We start from the raw sequence: 20,115 nt of genomic DNA, 5'->3' as shown, positions 1-20,115 counted from the left end.
CCACAAAGCTCATTTCCCAACCAATGGCTGACCTTTCTCCAGGTTGAAGTTGGTAATGTCTGTGGACGTCTCCTCGTCGTCACTGGAAAGGCCTTCCAGGTGATCTGCCATTTTCCCCGTTTGCTCTCTGGCTTGTCGACGCCGAGTCCTAAACAACAAACACGGAGTTCCACACCAGACCAGAGAGCCGGCCCTGCCCAAGCAGCCAGCCGCCGGCGCCGTTACCTCCGGGCCTCGCGCTCTGCGATCCGCCGCTTTGCGTGCTCCTGATACAGGGCCCGATCGCGCCCAAAGGAATCGAGATTTGGTGCCATCAGAGCCTTATCTGTAAAACAACAATGGTCACAATGAGAAGCCTTCTCTGACCATCCTGAGGAAAGAGTTTGCACAGAATCAGTCACACGACAGACCGCTTGCTAATCCAACAGCAGGATCTGCCGAGCCTGATGGTACCCAGGTCGCTTTCCAGCCCCCAGCAAACCCCCATCGCTGTTCTCACAAAAAGGAGCAGAGCAGGAAGTCCAACGACTCTGCATGAGTGCACCTGGATTCAGTCCCTATTTTTAACTCTAAGTCACAGAAGCTGATGCTATCATGACAACCAAGTAAGAAATCTACATTACCTCTGCAGAGGGCAAATACAACATGCTGAATGACGTGAAATGACAGGAAAGAAACACGTGGAGGATGAGAAAACAGCTTTGCTGCAGTGTAATGATGTATCCTGCCTCTGCTGTGCAGAAATGGATTCTCTATTACTACTTTCAGAAGCAGGGCGGAATCACCATGGAGACTGAAAACTCCCTACCAGGACCAGTTTCTGCTTCTCACACACTGCTCTTTCAAAGCACAGTTCCCTTCTTTCTTTTCTTTCCCTATTTTCCATCTCTTTTTTTAACTTTCTAGGGCAACTTTTTAGCTTTAGCTTCCAAACTGCTTATTTAAATTTATTTTCCGTTTCCGTATTTTCCGTTTCCAAGGGGCGGTTCTTGTTCTTACAACCCTCTTTCCTACAGCATCCTCTGCCTGCCTTCGTGTGGGAGACCCTTCACTGTCCCCGAGACCAGTTCAGGTGACCTGCCACCTGCTCTGCCTGTTTCCTCGTCCCCCTGGTCCCCTGCCTGGGGCTCTATCAGCTGCCTCACATAAAGACGATGGGAGGTCTGTGGACAGCGGAAGCTAACACCATCTCCGTCAGATCGCTGGGGAGAAACTCAACTCTTTTGTTGGGGCCCAAGACTGTCTCAGGGTCTTCTCTCCAAACCCATTCTTTCTCCAGAAAAGCATCCTCGCATCTCTGAACATCTGTCTGCAATGCCTCCTCATCTACATTTCTGCTCCGCACTATGAAGGCGCTCTGCAACAGCCAGTCCTCACTAGCCCGTCCAGTTGACCACAGGCTAACTGCTGTGAACAGAGGTAAGTTCCCACAGCATCTCCTCAGCGCTCTAACGAAATATTCAAGGACCTGCTGTAATAGCAACGGGAAGGAAACAACCCAAGGGTTAGAGGGGGACTCACATGCCAAATGAAAGCAAGAATCACATGTGTCACCCACAGCAGCAACAGGAAAAAGAAAAACAAAGACTAGTCTTCTACCCGGCACCCTGACTATTCTAGACCATTATGCTTTTAAAGCTGACTTTCTGACTGGGTTTTTCATTCACATTTCAAAATAGCTCAGGTAGCAGGAAGGACGCTCCAGCTCTCACAGATGATAGAGAGGTGAGTCCAGGACACAAGAGGCCCAGCCTTCCCTGCGGAGTGAGTCCCCACACCACACATGAGTGAGCTGAGGAGGCCCAACCACAAAACAGCTCCTGCCTCTTTAAGAGGGACCCTTCATTGAAGGAGTATTTTAAAGAATATCCATTACGATAATTCGTATTTTAAATGTTGCCATGTTTATGGGTTTTATAAAATACCTATGTTGAGGGGATGTGAGTTGGCGGCTCACGTGACAGCCCGGCATTTCTGTAAGAACCACATGCCGTCACCGTGACCGTGTTCGCAAATGGGAAGAGATGAACTCCAGGCTTGTTTGTTTATAACAAGATCAGAAATGGAATCAGTGCTTCAGTGCCCCCTGTAACTTCCCTCAAATCTTTGGCAATTAATGAATACTTCCTCCAGGGCAGTATTTTTTTCACTCTCTCATTACCTTTCAATTTCTAACGCTCAATCTAATTAACATACATCATCATTCAAACCTCCTTCTAATTCCATGTATGTCAGTAGCTCCAAATGATAAAGAACAGCTTCTAGGTAGGAAAAGGCACCGAGGAAATGCCCCGCTCACACAAACCATGTCACTTAGAGAGAGTCACTTCCTGTGCAGGTGCTGGTTACCTGGAATCTGCCCCGGGATTCTGGTTCTGTCTGGACCAAAGTGACCTTGGAGGGATGCAGGCGTCACTGAGGTGCCCGATTCAGAAACTCTCCAATTGAAACTTAGGAGGCGGAAGTAAAGGTCCCAGCCATGCCCAGGGCTTCACCTGAGCCTGACTCTGTGAGGACGTTACCCCAGGACAGGCGGCTTCCTCGGACCTCAGGACAAAGCCTGGTTTTCAGAAAGGACACCCGGGCCCTGAGCCTGGATGAGCTGGGGCGCGTTTCACGTGCAGCGTACTTGCCTCCACCCAAGACCTAGCAAGCGTCTCGGGGAGGGTGGGAAACCTGCACTTCGATGAACGCCCGCCTACCCCCCCCCCCCCCCCCCCCGCCGGGGCCCCGGGCAATTCGGAGGGCACTTCCACCTGAGAACGGCTGACTCGGGACAGAGATGACAAAAAGCCACCGGCAGCCCAGGCTGGGAAAACCCCCATCCCAGCACCCAACCAGGTGCAGGGCCATGGGAAAATGGGATCAAAACGTTTAAAACATCTGGTCAAAAAATCTCAGCTAAACTAGTTAATAGGAGGATTCCAATTAATTTTGGTTTTCCAAAACACTCATCATAGTGAAAGAGAGAAATTCAATTTCTAATTTTTACACTAATATTTCAAGAACTATAGGTACCGACTTACTAAAAATCCTAGTGCAGCATATTAAGACAAACTGCAAAATACAAATGATTTTTAAATAAAAAAATTGCTTTATCCAAGGGGTGAAGCGCAAAACTCATTTATGTAATAAAACCCTTCTGCCCCCCAAGTCCGTCCCCAATGCAGACTCTCACTGTGAGCAGCAGCAGCGCTGCGCTGGGGCCACGGACAGGATGAAAATGGGGGCAAAAATCAGCCAGAGCCAGACAGACAGTGGCTTAAGGTAAATCCTCTAGGGAATAAAAATACGCCAAGGGGGAGTGAGATGGCGGAGACAGAGCGAGTTCTCGGGCTCCTTTGTGAAGCAGTATTTTAAAACGCAACCCAGGCACGTGCTGCTGTAATTTTCAGGTCTGTCTAACACAAGAGCAAGGGAATTCAGTTATTTTTAAAAAAAGGAAAACAAAGCTGCTCTGAGATCTAATTCTCAATTAGGCTGTGCTAAGTAAACAAGGTTGTTTAATGAATAATAAAAACCTTCAAGATGGACTGACTTGAATGGCTTGAAAACTCCGAAGATTCATCTTTAATATCATCTTGTCGTCTTTGGACAAGGCGGGAAGCTCGCTGTTTGTACAGCTGATGTATTGATGATTCAAGTTCATTAATCAGTGGCACCTGTGAAAATACAACACACTCCGTAACACCAAACTCCTCAGCTGCTCACGTACTTGAGGGCTCCATACTACTTCCGGGTTTCTGAAAAAGTCCCCTCTATGGACAGAATCATCCTGAATTCCCAGGGGGACACGAATAGCAATGCAGTTAGTTCTATGCTGTTTAGGAAACATCACTTCTTTTAATCCGTACATAGCGCTATCATGTCCGGTGCCTAGTGACTGGAGCAAAAGTTTGGTTAGGAAACTTAACACTTCAATATTAGTGAAGAAATGCGAAAGTTTGATTGCCTCTCTTTAGAATAAAGTCCTTGGCAGTCTTTTCACATCCAGCTGTAACTTCCCAGCAGCACGCTCTGCCCTGCAGTCTCCTAGTTTAAAATAACCCGTTAGCCCTGACACCAAAGCCTGCGTGGGCTGAGCAGGAGGACAGGGTCTCACTGCCACCTGAGCGCTAAGCTGCTCGGCGCTAGAGGGGCCTGACTGCAGCTTCACTCCACACCCTTCACGTAAACTGCACTCGGTCACGAACAGGGCAAGTACCGCTCTGGCTCTCGCTAACGTGTCAGAAAGCTCTTCCCGTGTTTCCATACTTTGTAATAAATAAGTCTTCACTCGAATTGTCACTTACAAAGTACTACGTTTTCCAGGTCACTATCCATGGCTACACATTCACATGGTTCATATAGAATAAAGCTGACAGAATAAAGACCTAACTTAAAGAGAGGAGAGCAGCCCTGGCCGGCGTGGCTCACTTAGATGGGTGTTACCCTGGGCACGAAAAGCTGCCGGCTCAATTCCCGGTCAGGGCACATGCCGGGCGGTGGGCTCCATCCTCGGATGGGAGGCATGCAGGAGGCAGCCTATCGATGTGTCACTCTCACACCGGTTTCTCTCCCCCTCCGCCCGCCCCCCGCTCTCTCTCTCTAAAAATCAATTCAAAAGATCTTAAACAGAATAGGTCTCTGTATAACCTTATGTTATAACCAAATGTTATGAAAGTTCCACAAAACACTAACGCTCACTGCACACACCCGAGGAGACCAGAAACTCTAGTTCCCCGGTGGTCAGTGCAAATGGACACATTAGTGAGCCTGGGACACCGGCACCAAGTGTGACAGCCGCTTCCTGAGCGGGACAGGCTGCGGATGGGAAGTCAGAGGCAGGTGGGACACAGGACGCCTCACAGAAGCAACGCACACACTGCACGGCTCCACCGCAGACGGAGCCGAGGGCGGCGGGAAGGTCGTTCCTTCTGACACGCCACCCTCTGGGCAACATGCCCCAAATCGGCACTGATTATCGCTGATTTGGGGCACCCAGAGACTGCCTTTAAAACGGACCATCATCGATCTCCTAAGCAATCCCTGCAGAGCACTGTGACTTCCACTCCCCGCCCCTGGCTGCTCTCACCCACACAGGACTGCAGACAGACACACCATGCACCTACGGGCACTCCTTCCGTCTGGACACTGAACGCTCCTCTACCTGACGCTGCCTGGGCTAGAATTTAATTCTTCAACTTAGTGAAAATGCTGATACTGTGGTTTTCCTGCTCAGGTAATTGGAATGTCTTTAACAAAGCCCAGAGAGAATTCTCCTGGGAATCAAAGCCCTAAAACTCATTTTCAGCTCTCACGCATGTTTTTTAACAATACTGACTGATCTCAAGAGTAAGCACCATGATCATATCTTTAGCCTCTCCAAACTCAAAACTGTTATTGACTATTATTAAAGACCAAATACAAGGTGAAAACATAAAGAAGATGACTAGAGAGAAACAAAACAATGAAAAGTTAAAATGATCTGCAAATAATTAAAAATCTAAGATCACAATCACTTAAACTTTTATAACAAAAGAAAAAACTAAGGAATGTTTATCTTTTTATGGTCTTACTCCAAAACAATATTGTTATAGTATTACTAAAATCAATACTTAGATCTATCCAATTGTTCCTAAATATTTCCCAGATGACAATTTATGACATTCTTCACTCAGCAGGAATCTCTTAAAATTGAATGTATATGAAAATGTCAAAATGAAATGAAATACTCATCTCTAAAGGGGAGTTATCTGCACCTTTCTATTAACACGTCGTCACTGTACAACATACAAGGACTGAGATCTGCTCTAAACCAGTCTTCTGTGACTCAGACCCTAGCACAGCCTGAAGCAGGCTGCTCTGGGCACAGTGACCAACAGAGCAGGCACATGAAGTTCCAAAGAAAAGGCCCCAAGTACTCCACGCTCCTCAGGGACAACCTCGCTCACAGGCACGATTCGGGAAAGATCCTTTCTCCAGCCACACAGGCTGCGATACAGCCCCACCACGGCCCGGGGTCAAAGGCTTTACTGGTGGGAAAGACCCCACCAGCTCTGACTTATAACCACCCCTGCACATAGGCAACCCTGCGTCCCTTTCCCACCTGCACCCTAAGCCTCCAATCTGCCACAGGGACGGAGCGTAGCTCAGCGTGGCGGCTTCTCCTGAAATCAGGGGTAAGACAAGAGCAGGATAAATCCTAGGGGCCTGGTGATGCTGCCTCAGCCGGGTCCGACCACGGCCTGGCTGGAGCCGGAGACCCACCAGGAAGACAGTCTGGCTGGGCCCTTCTGCCAGCGTTGGCTTTAGTACTGACGTGGTCAGGAGAGATAACAGGCTAAAATACTCATCTACACATACCAACGCTCAGAGCCTACGCAGGCCACACAGCCAGGAGCTAGGGAAGGGGCCTCTGCCTGCGTCACTGAAGCTCAGAGGCTCCCGGGAGGCTCAGGGCACCACCCTCAGCTCGTTTAAAGACAGAGCTGCAAACCCAGTCATCAAACAATAGCTCTTATCGTAGAGGAAAAATCAGTTAAGAAGCCATTTGAGAAAAGGGGTTTTTCTATACAACTAAGTATAAAAACATAAATCATCCTAAAAAACGGAACTTCATACTGAGAGAAAAGAACCTGAAGACACGAGACCTTAAGGGAAACTGCCCTGAGTGGTTTCTGAAATGGATGAAGCACAGGCTGATTTGGATGAAAACCATGAGCAGCAAAGGTGAGCAACTTTAGGGAAAAATAAGAACTACTAACATTTTGCAACTTTATGCATTATCTGGAACTGCTATACCGCTTAAAGGTGAGTTTAAACCTGACCCATAAAAAGCAAATCCCGTGCGATGAGCCCCTTCCATTCTGACAACCCAGGGCAGGCCATCACCTACATCGCACTAAGGCAGCCTGGCCAGTGGCTGATGCAAATGTGCTGTTCTCTTGTTTTGTTTTCAACAAAGGCAGCATATTTGCCCCCACAATACAAAGCCACTAACGAAGTGAAGAAAACGGAGCGTGACTTTCCCCACACCTGAAGTCGAATTCAGCAATACTTTCTGAGCAATACAGACATGATCTACACAAGGCCGCCTACGCCTCCCTAGCTTTGCCTATTCAAAGAGATGAATATTTTTGCATTCTTACCTTTTCACTGAAACACTCAAGCAAGTCTTGGACATACCCTCGCATCTCTTGCAAAAACTTATACCGTTCACCAATCCCCCCAGAAGACCCTTCGAGTCTCTCAATGGCCCTGGTGGAGTCCACGCGGCTTTGCAGGTGCTTCTCGTGCTGCTGGCGGTTTGCTTTGTGCACGTCTTTCATGGAGTCCAACCTTGGGAACACAAAGGATACATACAACACGCTTACACCCCAAACCTATGCCGGCAGGAAGCTCACAATATCATAATGCATTAGTTCCACCACTAGTTTTACAAAAAAATACTTGGAGTGGCATCTTTTCATCTGTACCGCTTTCCTCTCAAGAAAAAAACAAAACAAAACAAAAACCCCCAAAAAACACAGGCGGCAGGTTACAGACTTCACAGGATTTGGTGGGCTAACCAAAGTTTCAGTCTGCTCTCCCCCCATCTCCTGACTACACTTTTTCAGAGTCCAAGAGGCGCAAAGGCAAAGTGTCTTCCACAAGATCACGGAGTGGCACTGAACGTGTTTCGAGGCTCCCACAGAAGTCATCCAAGGAGGCAGCACAACAGTGACGTCACCTTCGGCGGCTTTGGCCAGGCGGGCGTCTTCCTGCCGCCGCAGCGCCTGCCACCCAGACTACACGACGCTGAGGACACAAAGCTAGGACAGGTCTTTAAGAAGCCGATCTGCCCTACCTGTCCGTAAGCTGTTTCTTTACCAAATCAATAGTAACGGGAGTCATCTCATTACTGGGAGTTTTGAAAGGGGCTGAATTATCTGTTTTTTGAGATTTGCCGTCAGAAGACCCATAGGCCGTGTAACTGTAAGGAATGCCGTAGGAGGAGCCGTAAGGCATTGTCGGGTAAGTATTCGGGTAGTACATATTCACTTCCGCGGGCTGGCTGGCTTGGACCTAGAAGAGAAATGGAATGTACGTGAAAAATAGTGTCTAAAGCTATGGAAAGAATAATTTCACGCCTTTAGGGTTAAACACCACCACCACCTAATAGCAAAAATTATACTCATTTCCCAAACAGCATGTAACTAGAATAAAAGCTCTTCAAATCAAAGAAAAGTAGGGCTGGATGACTGTTCCAACTCCTATGGGATTATTGGATTCATTTCTGAGAATTCTCAGGAAAACAAATCAGAGAAACTAAGAGTCGAAGGGGACATTAGAAATAATCCAAGGCCACCATTCTATCGATGGAAGAAGATAAATTCCTTGCATGGCCACAGGATAAACAGACAAGCAGAGATGAGCGTCTGAGGCCCACCTGGCCCAGGACTTCCCCACTAGCAACAGAAGGGTCACATTCACACACCCTTCCCACTGCACTTACTTGCGTAAAACAAATGTAGTGACTATTTAGGAAGGCGTTTGTCATCTACAGTAAGAGAAACCCATCTTCCACAAAGTAATTTCTCAAGTCAGAGCAAACAAGCGCTACAGGAGAGAAGCGCGTTGCTGGGCAGTGGTCCTGACATCAGTGCGCTTCGAGGCACCTGCGGGCGGGCTGAGCGGATGTGGGCCCCACCCGTAGTGTCTCCTCTAGGCATTTCCCACAACTCCCTGACAGCGGATGCTACTGGCTGAAGAACCACTTTGAGAAACTAGAAATTCTTCCGTCATTTAACTAAAAGAACAAACTAGAATCCAGTTTCTTCTAAAAGCTTCTTGGATACATACCTTTTTGTAATTTTCTTAATTATGTGACTTGAAAATGACCAAGATTCAAATTCAATATGCAATATGTTTTTAATTTTTACTTTAACAAAATAGGTAAAAAAGTTTTTTTTAACTTTTTAAAATTTACTTTTTAACTCTTGAAGCTTAATTCTTTCTCTCTCACCTGAGGGATGTTAATTCCTTTTCTTATCTGCTCCTGCTCCCATCGGCTGAGCTCCTCGTCCTGCTCCCCAGCGACTAACGCGTCGTCATCGCTCCCCTCAATGCCTGCCGTGGAAGCAGAGAGAAGCGCATCATGGCAGAGAGCAGAGAGGGGAGATGCTACTCTGACATTTCACAAAAATTAAGCAAAACTGCTGGTGCTGGCTCCACCTTACTAACACGTCTATTATGATCCCCACTGCCCCCTCCGGCACTGCGCTTGTCTTACACACAGTGCCCTGGCAGCAGGAAGCAGCATTCAGGTAGCGGTTAAAACCTTGGGTGGGTTTCCTAACCTGTGGGCTTGGCAGCGACTAAGCTGGGGAAGAACCCCTAATGCTGCCCAAGAATGCTGAGCCCCGGGTACGGTTTATGCGTGTGAAGGGCTCAGTGCTCTCCCGGCCACACAGGAGGTGCTCACTCAGGAAGGCACTTGTACCTCAGCAAGAAAAGTCCTCTCACACTAAACAAAGTTAAGTAATGTGGACTCTGACTTTATTTTCACTATCAAATCACATTTAATGGCAATGAGCTTTACTGTCCTGAATCGAATCAAATTACCTATTTCCTCGGCAATTTTCTGTCTCTGTGACTTCTCTTTCACAGAAAACACTATCCGGCGTTTCTCATCATCGTCTTCGTCATCGCTGGCGTCATTCTCATCTTCCCGAACAAGGCGGCCTTTCCCAGGCTCGCTGTCGTGCGGGGTGAAGTCCCCCAGCTCCCGGGCCATCTGCCGCTTCTTCCTCGCGGCATGTATGAACGCCGCGTCTGGGATCTCTCCTGCAGACAGACGGTAGGATCATAACCGTGTCGGGGCATGAAGTTTCTATTTTCCTGAGAATATGCAGAGTGAGTCACCTGACCGATAGCCTTGTCACAGTGGTGATGTCCTAACGCCAGCCGCTGCACCCCTTCCCAAACGGTGCCTGCAGCCCACCGACTTCCGTCTAATTTAGTATAAATGGAAACTCAGTCACTAAGGAAACGAAAATGAGAACATAACGGCCATATGGGAAGATGTGTGCGTGGGGCAGTGGGGGGTTCACCAAAAGCAGCTTTATTTTAACTATTTTTTATCTTTCAGTAAAACAAAGGTAATAAAAATCCTGTTAATAAACTAGAACATAAAAATTTAAAAGGTGCCCAAACCTTATGACCCCAAAAAACACTCTTTCATTCACAGTATATTTCTCTTGTAAATAATTTTCAGTTTACCTGTAAGCGTATCTATACATATAAAAGGCTAAGCGACTGGCTGACCGGCTGGTAGATACGATGCGCACTGACCACCTGGGCGCAACACTCAACACAGAAGTTGCCACTCAGCAGCAACTTTGCAGAGTGCTCTCTCGCTCTCTGGGACCCCTCAGGGGATGTGGGACTGCTGGTTTCTGCCTGATCCCCTGCAGGCCAGGCCGAGGAACCCCACCTGCCGGAAGGACCCCGCTCACTCCGCAGACATCCTTCGAGCCCTGGCGCCGCGCCAAGTGCGGCCGGCCGGGGGAGAGACTGAGGGAGGTTGGCTCCAGGGTGTGTCCAGCCCATCTTGCCCAGTCCTGGCCACCTTCTAATTTCCTTTCAATGTGCATGAATCCATGCACCGGGCCTCTAGTTGACTATATAATCCTATACCTAGTTTTTCTTCATGCAAAAACACAAACTTTCGCCCTAGCTGGTTTGGCTCAGTGGATAGAGCGTCAGCCTGCAGACTGAAGGGTCTCAGGTTCGATTCTGGTCAAGGGCATGTACCTTGGCTGTGGGCACATCCCCAGTAGGGGGTGTGCAGGAGGCAGCTGATTGATGTTTCTCTCTCATCGATGTTTCTAACTCTCTATCCCTCTCCCTTCCTTTCTGTAAAAAATCAATCAAATATATTTAAAACAAACAAACAAACAAAAAACCCACAAGCTTTCCTCCATGTTGTTATTCTGCATAAATATAATTAACTAGAGGCCCAGTGCACAAATTCGTGCATAAGTGGGGTCCCTCAGCCTGGCCGGTGATCAGGGCCAATCAGGGCTGATCAGGGGGTGGGACCGCAGGAGGTTGGCTGTGGGAGTGCACTGACCACCAGGGGGGAGCTCCTGCATTGAGCATCTGCCCCCTGGTGGTCAGTGCACATCATAGCAACCAGTCATTTGGTCAACTGGTCGTAACAGTCACTTAGGTTTTATATATCTCAGCAACTTAACAGATAAAGTATAATCTATTACACAATTAAATTAACTGACCTTTTTACCTACAGTAACAATTGCCTTGCTACTTGTCAGATTGTTATTTTAATAGCTATATAATATCCCTTCAGGTAAATGTACCTTCATTACTAAGCTATTCCTCTCTGGCTACATATTGTTTCCAAATATTGCTCACTGCGATGCTGCATGCAGACATTGCTTCCTTGGGATAAACTTCTGGATATGGAATTGCAAGGTCATTTAAGGACATTTAAAATCATTGCCAATAGCTTAAGGACTGTACCAATTAGAATGCTACTAGATCTCTATACATAATGTTTTACAGCTTTACTAGCCCAGAGTAAGCGTTTTAAATTTTATGAATGTTAATGAGTTAAGTACCTTTTTATAACTTAAATTCAGCTACTAAGCACTTGATTATTCAAAAGCTGATTAAACAGTAGAGAGATCTGCAAACTATTTCCTACAGAAACGTACAAAATGAAAGCGTGGACAGAAAACAGCTGCTGGTTTTGCTTTAGTAGCAGTTCTAAAGGAGCTGACCCCTTAACCTGAAACACACAACAAAGGCCTCAGTACCATTTATCCCTTTCCCCGAAACCCCACATTTGCTTTGACAACACCACTGCCTGTCTGACAAGGACCCTGGCAGTTTCTAGTTCTCCCACTTCTTTGCAGACGGAAACCCCGGCTTCACACGAGGACGCCGTAGGAAACACCACCTGGCTCACCCTTCCTCACTAAGGGCCTTTACGGCGCCCGCTCTTGCGGCGGGTGAGGACACACCTGGACGGAGAACATTCAAAGACGACAGAGCATTTGAAAAGGCTCCGCCGCCAGCCTTGGACTTCTCTTCTTCCTTCTCGCTCTCCATGTCCATTTCGTCTTCCCCGTGCTCACCCACAGCAGCTCCGTCTTCTTGGCTGGGGTCCTTAACGTGTCCTGTTTTGTCCAAAGGCGGTTCATCTACAGTTTGGAAAAAATTAAAATGATTTAAAAACAAAAATCCATAAATTAAGGAGGGACTTATTTGATTATGGGCTCAATTCATTAAAACTTGGACTGTTTTAATTGTTTATAAAAACCTCAAACCACTGATATATGAAAATGAAAAATCACAAGACATACCTGGAAGATGGAAACAATACAGGGCACACAGAGCTGCATCTGAGGTCCTGCTCAATCCCATCTCCAGTTAACGTTATCAGAATTCACTGCGACTCCCTCTAAACCCCGAGAGGTCACTGTTTGTACCCCCTGGAAACATCATTTCATTTTCTACGTCAGTATTTCATTAAACGTGAAGCTCACTCCAGGCAGCTTTTATCAAGAACAAAGTTTATGGACCAGACCAATCTCTCCGGGATGAATGGTCTGGGGATACCTTCTTAGTTCATAACCACTGCCACCCATCATCTGAAAGGCGGGCCCCAAAGTCACATTTACACGGTGGAACCCTGACCTCAGAGCCACATCTAAATATTTGAGACGGAGTTTGTGACTGAAGCAGAGATAACCTGACTCTCTTTCTGGGAACCTAGAACTGGGACACGGAGACAAGCCAGAGACCAGGTGGCACAAAGACCGACACGTGTGCCAGGAAGGGAGCTGCAGAGCGGCTGCTGCCGCCTGGGAGAGAGGAGACTCCTCTTCCAGTTCTAGTTCTCAGGTCATTCCCAAGGCCGTTTCATGACTGCTCTCCTGCCACTGGGTTTTGAGAGCCTATAGTTGTTTACTTTACACCAAGTGTTTACTTTACTTATAACCAAATAGTCCTAGCACCTCCTCCGTCTCAAGCAAAAATAAGAAAAATCAAAGTTTTCCATCCTGAAGCACTTGAACCCGGTCATGCACATAAAAGGCACAATGAATATAAGGAAAGAGTAAAATCAAAGTTTTTCCAAATATGAGATACCCTCTGTTGTTTCCCCAGCACATTCCCTTCCCAAAAATTGCTCCAAAAGTCCTCTCCTCTTCTCAAACCATATCCGCTCCCCGAGACAAGAGTCCCAGGATAACTCCCCACCCCCACTGCCCCCGAACTTCACGGAGAAGAGGCATGTCACTCCGTTTTAGGCGCTTTAATTTTCCCGTTACCATCCGAGCTCCTTCGCCATGGACTTCCTTCTGAAGTGCATTCTGAGGCTATGAGATTTTAAGATTCACTCTATCAGAGGTACATGGTTAGATGTAGTAAAAATACCCATTTCCTGCAGCTCTCAGCCAACATGAAATCAATGGCTTTTAACAGACAAAACAGAACTGCGGGGGGTCAGCCGGAGCAGACACGCTGTGGTAAGGGTGCGGCAGGCGGTAAGGGTTCCGGGTTCTGTCAGGTCACAGGTATTTGCTTGTGATGGAGCAAGACCTGGTGTCCACCCAGTGACAGCTGCACCGTCAGTGGTCAGACGCTCTGCTTCCAGGCGTCTTCACAGAGGTGCTGGTGACCTTGCTCTAGGCTCCTGTGCCTCCGTGGCACTGCCTGTGCTGCTTCAGGAAACGCCCCACTTGGGCTGGCGCAGGCTCCCTCTCCGTCGTCAGGCAGACACACGCTTTGGTCCAATGCCCCTCGGCTTCTGCCCTCTGCTCTCTGCCAAACTCCCAAAGGAAGCAGCGGGGACCTGCTGCCTGTGCTCCGCTTCCTCACCCACCTGCGCCCCAACCCGGCAATGGCCTCTGTGCTCTCTCCCCTTCCTACCCGTCCACCTGCAAACAAATGGCTGCAGCCACAGCGACTCTGTCCAGTGTCCCCGAGCCACGTGCAAAACGCCCTCCCTCCAACAGCAGAGCGTGGCTGGTGGGCCAGGCTCCTCCAGAAAAGACTGGCCACCCTGCCAACAGCCCTTCGTCGGCCCTTGCTTTACGGGCACTATTTCATACAACTGACCATCCCCATCTGGAAACGTCCGTCTTTTCTCCTTCAGCCTTTCTGATTCCTGTATCTCCTCGTGAATCTCCTCTCTGTGTGTACGCTTTTCACAGGTAGAGGTCTCCGGTCCTCAGGAATGTTTTCTTCATGCTGTGCCCGCATCAATCCCATTTCCTTGTGGTTTCATCATCTCAATAAGCACCAAACCTAAACCTCCATCTCCACCCGTTCCCCGGCTACTCCACTCCAATCCAGTTTAAAAGTGAGCTTATCATTTTAGGAACCACAACACAAGGGTTCAAGTCGGTGCTGCCCTTGTGCTGCAGGTCACACGCTCGGCCTGTCTGGGAGGGCAGGTGGGAGGATTGTGAGCGGGAATGACAGCCCCGCAGCACCACCGCTCAGGGGGACGACGACCATGTGTGACCAGACTCCGCCTGGGGGGGGGGGGGGGCGGGGGGGACACCGACCGAGTCATCTGGTGGGAGTCCGGGGAGTGGAGACAGATGTCACAGGTGGTGGCTTCATAAACCTTGTACCTACTGAGATTTTGAACCCCAACAGGACATGGCCCTTTCTCAGTCTCTCTTCCTGACCTTTCTTGTATTATTTCATCATACACAGTTGCTGGAAAAAACGAAGCAGTCTCCTCGACTCCAAGATAATTGGTTCCCCTAAAAATACTCCTCCTCCCACCTGCCACCCCCATTTCTGTACGTAATACATAATTATTCTCAGTCACCTGGCATGGAGCTCAGATTGAACCAGTTCTTTTTAAAAAAAATTTGATTTTTAGAGAGGAAGGGAGGGAGGGAGGGGAAGAGAGAGAGAGAGAAAGAGAGAGAGAGAGAGAGAGAGAGAGAGAGAGAGAGATTGGTTGCCTCCTGTATGTTCCCCAAATGAGGATCACCCACAACCTGACCAGGAATCGAACCCACCACCTTTCAGGGTACGGGATAATGCTCCAAGCAATTGAGCCATATCAGCCAGGGCTTCCCTATTTTTTTAAAACATGTTTTTATTGATTTTAGAGAGAGAGGAGGGGAGAAGGAGAAAGAGATAAGAAATGTCAATCATTGGCTGCCTCCTGCATGTCCCCCACCAGAGATCAGCCTGCAACCCAGGCATGTGCCCTGACCAAGAATCTAACCGGCGGCCTCTTGGTGCATGGGTCACCGCTCTACCACTGAGCCACACCAGCTGGGCATGGCTATTTTCCAATCCAATGGCTAAAGCGTACATCAAACCTGCCAACTCTTCCCTTGGAATGTTTCTCAAATAATGCATTCTTTCCATTTCTTCTCTTCCAACCACAGCTAACATTTTAAACTCATCCACAATTTCCCAGCGAGACAGGAAAAGCCCCCGTCTTGCTCAACTGAGATTCCTGACCCACCAGTAATGGACCAAAGCTGACCCTTGCGTTTAAAGTGCTTCAGGCCTCCAACCTCTCCTGGTGCCAACCATGCTGCACGCGATACCAGATTAAGGTTTCAAAGGCATTTATCATGTCAGCACCTCGGCAAGCCAGTGAACACAGCAACTCTAACCCCCCCAGACACGAAACATCCTTCATAATCTGTCAACAACGTCCCTCTCACCCAAACCCCGACTTCCCCTGCAAGCGCCTGCTCTGGCCGGGCCGCTGCTCTTTTCCAGAACAGCCTGAGTCACCTGTCTTTGCTAACAGCCATACCGTCCCTCTTCCATGTTGAGATAAATTGTCAAAGTCCCAGCTGCAAACCTACTTCACCTATGGTGCGTTCCTCCTCCCGCCTCTTACAAGTGTAGTTACCCTCAAACAATTCTCTGGGCATTTCGCCAACAGTGGGTCCAATTATACATTTAAGTGAAGTCTCCAAAATAGACTGCAAATTTGAGGTACAGTGATGTATTCTTTTTCACATGAAGCCTATAGCTGAGAAACTGGGAAATAGTAATTCTGTCTTTAATTCCTTAAAATAAAGGGCATTTACATGAGCTAAGTCAGACCACAGCACAGTATGACGGAACAGGAACCTTGTCTGCAGTGTAGGCTGGGAGCCCACAGCCTCCTATGCTAGGCTGTGGAGTGAAGTCAGCACCAGACGCAGGGCCCTCCTACGCCTTCTCAGAATCAGACCCGGCACAGGTACCACAGGAGCAGAAAGCCTGTCTACAAACACACACACACCCAGGAGCCTGTGTGGGCTCAGGACCAGGACAGCGAAGCCGCTCTCTGCCCCACGCAGGCTGAGCACCGGTAGGGAGAGGGCAGGAGGCAGCCAGTGCAGTGGGAACATCCCGGGGCTGTGACTCTCATAAGAGAATTGTACCGCCGCCCCCGTTTAGACCCAGGACCGTGACAGAGACACCCCGACTAACCAGGGGGTTCACAACACGCAGCAAACCCGCCCAGTCCCACGAGAAGGCTGCCGGCGTGACATTCCCAAAGGTGCCTGCTAGTTTGGTACTTACTGTCGGCTGACGAGGTGAGTTCTGTCTTAATCTTCGATTTTTCAAGATCTTCTTTATATTCTTTCTTAAGTAATTTTACTATCTTTTTGCTATAACTTGATTTCTTCACTTTGAAAACTTCTTCATTTTCTTAAAAAAGGAATGAAACAAAGTCTGTAGCAACCATTTTTAGACACACACTTCCCTTCTAACTTTTACATGATCTTATGCGCTTTTCAAGTTCTTTCAAAGATACACTCTTACACCCCAAGTCAGCTTCATAAACTAATCTGGAGTAATGTGCACCTGAGACTTTTTAAAAGACAAAAAACATGTCAACCGCACTTTCCGATGCCCTGTCACCTTCCTCCAATCGCCTGCTTCAGGAGGAAAACCACCGGGAAAGCCCTGGATGGGCAAAGGCCTCCGGGGCTGAAACAAAATATCCGAAACCAAGGGCGCTGCTCACAGAGCCGTCCGGCCCGGGAGCCAAGCCCACCACCAGTTGACACACTGTTATTTCAGGACGAAGCTGACAAAACACTTTTCAAAAATAAGTGCTGGTGATGTCTCCCTCCTCTGCCATTTGAAGAGTTTAAAGTCACCCACAAACCTCCCAAACGGTCCTCACGTCTTCAAAACAGAAACAGCGACCGCTGTCCTCCTCTCGCACAGAATAAACAAGGACAGAAAGGCCGACGGGAAGCCGCCTGCCTCACCCCCAGATGCAAACCAGATTCCCCAAAAGCCTCGGTCCCTCCTTCCACACCAAGGACTCTCGGGGTCACACAAACACCCCAAACCCTGAAGGCTCCGCGCGATCAGAACTCTAAGCGCCCTGCAGCCGGGCCCCTCCCATGGGCGGGAGACCCGGCCCGTTACCATGACCCCTTCTCTCTCCATTGTCCAAAGGTCGGCGCCCTCTACTTCCAGGGGAAACTGAGGCCGGGCGATGCCAGGGACGGGCCCAAGGCCGCTCCGAGCCGGAGCTGCAACGCGGGGCTTCGGTCCCCAGACCCAGGATCGCGGCAGGTTTTACAAACCCGGCTTCCGGGTCGAGGATGCGCGGGCAGACGGAGCACCCAGGGGCGCGGGTGACCCGCGGGGCTCGGAGAACCGACCACGAGCAGCCCGGGGAACGGCCGCTGCTGTCCCCGAAGCACACGGCCGGGGCAGAGGCGGGGCAGGGCCTTGGGCTCCCACCGGGGACGTTCAGGGGGGCCGGTCTCAGCGACCCGGAGAAGCGCCCGGACGGGTGCACGGGCAGACGGCTCGGAGGCGGCGCTGTCGGGAGAGGGGGGTGGCGGCGCGGGAGCGCGTCCCGGCCGGAGCAGAAGGCCGCGGGCGGGGAAGATGTGCCGCGGGTCGGGCGGGAAGGGGCTCTGTCGCGGGGCGGGCACCGGGGTGGGCTGGGCGGGCACCGGGGTGGGCTGGGCGGGGCGGGCACCGGGGATGCGGGGTCCCGGCCGACGCGCGGCGGTTACCTTCCTCCTCGTCCTGGAAGCTCAGCAGGCTGGCCCGCGGCACCTCTTTGTTCTCGCGCGGCCTCTTGCGCGGCTTCAGCCCGTTGCCGGGGTCGGCGCCGCCCGGGAAGCAGCCCCCGGCCTCGGCTCCGTGGCCCGGGATCAGCGCGGACGGCGGCGGCGGCCCCGGGCCCAGCGGCACCTCCCCCCCGGGGGCCCTGTCGCCCGGCTCTTCGCCAGTGCCCGGCGGCGGCAGCAACGGCGGCGGCTCCTGCTCCTCATCACGCTCTCGCTCCTCCTCCTCCGAGTCGTTCCGCTTGCGCACGTTCACTCGCCGGGCCTTTCGGAACATCCCCGCGGCCCGCACGGCGCCCTCGCACCCGCTCCCGCACGGCGGCCCCGGCAGCGCCGAGCTCGCGACGCGCACGCGCACTCCCAGCCCCGGCGCGGTCTCGTCCACCCTCGCCGGCCGCGCACCCCCCCAGCGCGCATGCGCTCGCGCTCCCGGCACTCGGAGAGAACTCTGCGCCTCTCGCGAGAACCTCAGCCTCCTGCACTGCCCCCTGTCGGCTGGGAGGACTATGGGGGGGGGCACGGAACTCTGAGACGGGTGCAATGCGACGGGTCACAAAGAGGATCATAGAGAGCGGAGGAGAGAGCGGCCTCCGGCGAAGGGCCTGCAATGCATCTTCCGGGCTCTCGCGGGGCAGTCCCGCGAGAAGACCTCCCGCCGAGCGCGCGGCACCCGGAGGAGAGGGCGGAGGCTGGGCGGAGCCGGAGGAGGGGCGGGCGCGGGGGACGGGGGACGCGGGGTCCACCGTGGGTCTCGGGCCTGTGAGTGGGTGTGGAATGGTCATCAGCGCTGAGCACCGTGGTTTCATCTGTGATGGGTGACACCCGGCCTGATATCAGCCCCTTCTCGCCATTGCGGCGACAGCACCGCGTGTCGGTGCTCGGCAGCGCGCCAGGCTCGCCCGCTGCAGAACGCGCGGCCGGAAAACCCACTCGGGTGGCGATGGTGGGGACACCGTTCGGACTGCGTCATCGAGGCGACAGCCCGAAGAGGCGAGGCCGGCGCAGGGACCGGACCCTGCGCCGGCCTCGCGGCCGCAAAGCCTTTTCCGTCCCGGTGCGCGTCCGCCTGAGGGTCTGTCCAGGTGTCCCACCCGACGGGGGACCGGGCGCGCACCCAGCCCCCGCTCCGTGCGATGTTAGGGTTCCCTCCTGCTCCTCCGGGATGCTCAGTGCGCATCGCAGCTAATATTGTCGTGAGGTGCCTCTCTGACACCCTGTAGCACGAACAGGGACTTTTCTGTTTAACGAAACACAGAGGACATTGGTTCCGGTCTGTACATGAACAGTGTCTCTCTCGTGGTTACCCTCACCCAAGGGTATCGGTTCCCATTGATTTTTAGAGAATGGGAGGGAGGGGGAGACAGAGGGAAACATCCATGTGAAGACACACCCATTGGTTGCCTCCCGCGCTTGCGCCCCTCCTCCCCACATCGGGGTCGGGCATGGAGCCTGCAACTCCGCAACCGGGGTACATGCCCTTGTCAGGAATCGAACCCCCAACCCTTCAGTCCCCCGGCCTGTGTTCTAACCACTGAACAATCCGGCGAGGGCAAAAAGTGTCTCTTCTACCAGCTGCATAGTGACCCACTGTGTACATGAATGTATGTAACCCACCCCACGGCAATTGACCTTGGGGTTATTTCCGGTCTTGGTATAATAACGCTGCAACAAAAGCTTCAAAAAAAAAAAAAATGGTCCCACCTGCAGGGTGAACTGGAGTTGGAATCGCTGGGTCCCAGTGTGTGCGTTTGTCAGCTCACTGGTTCTCAGTTGCTGTTGGCAGAGGCTGGGCCGATGTGTCCTGCTACCATCAACTCTGAGTGCCGATTTGCCTACACCGTCCTGTCAACACTTCAGATTTCAGTTCCAAGTTGAAGCGGGTGAGCCCAAGCCCACGAAGGACTTCCGTCACACACCTGCCTCTTTGGTTCTCTTTGATGGGTTTTGAGACCTGCCCTCCAGGACTCACTTTGGGAAAACGGGTAAGATGACCTAGGCCAAGGGTGGACAAGCTCATTAGTCAGCAGAGCCAAATACCAACAGTACAACG

The 20,115-nt window shown here is 50.9% G+C and overlaps 1 protein-coding gene across 1 annotated transcript in view; it reads right to left on the bottom strand.

Annotated features, from left to right (window-relative positions):
• PAXBP1 (PAX3 and PAX7 binding protein 1) overlaps positions 1-18,394 on the bottom strand; it is a 33,929-nt gene extending 15,535 nt beyond the window's left edge. Inside the window, exons 1-10 of the mRNA XM_070407280.1 lie at positions 18,012-18,394; positions 16,549-16,677; positions 12,009-12,188; positions 9,586-9,807; positions 8,987-9,090; positions 7,829-8,046; positions 7,131-7,320; positions 3,539-3,662; positions 226-325; positions 33-148 (exon numbers count right to left, since the gene is read on the bottom strand). Coding sequence (XP_070263381.1) covers positions 33-148; positions 226-325; positions 3,539-3,662; positions 7,131-7,320; positions 7,829-8,046; positions 8,987-9,090; positions 9,586-9,807; positions 12,009-12,188; positions 16,549-16,677; positions 18,012-18,342 — 1,714 coding nt within the window. The 5' untranslated portion in view covers positions 18,343-18,394. The remainder of the gene's footprint in view (positions 1-32; positions 149-225; positions 326-3,538; positions 3,663-7,130; positions 7,321-7,828; positions 8,047-8,986; positions 9,091-9,585; positions 9,808-12,008; positions 12,189-16,548; positions 16,678-18,011) is intronic.
• Between the last annotated feature and the right edge of the window lie 1,721 nt (positions 18,395-20,115).

The sequence above is a fragment of the Myotis yumanensis genome, unplaced genomic scaffold (genome assembly GCF_028538775.1).
Source record: "Myotis yumanensis isolate MYYU_CA2020_CCGP unplaced genomic scaffold, mMyoYum1.0.hap1 SCAF_2, whole genome shotgun sequence".
In the NCBI taxonomy this organism is placed as follows: Eukaryota; Metazoa; Chordata; class Mammalia; order Chiroptera; family Vespertilionidae; genus Myotis; species Myotis yumanensis.
Note: the sequence above shows the minus strand (reverse complement) of the source record. Positions and strands in the feature narration are given on the sequence as shown.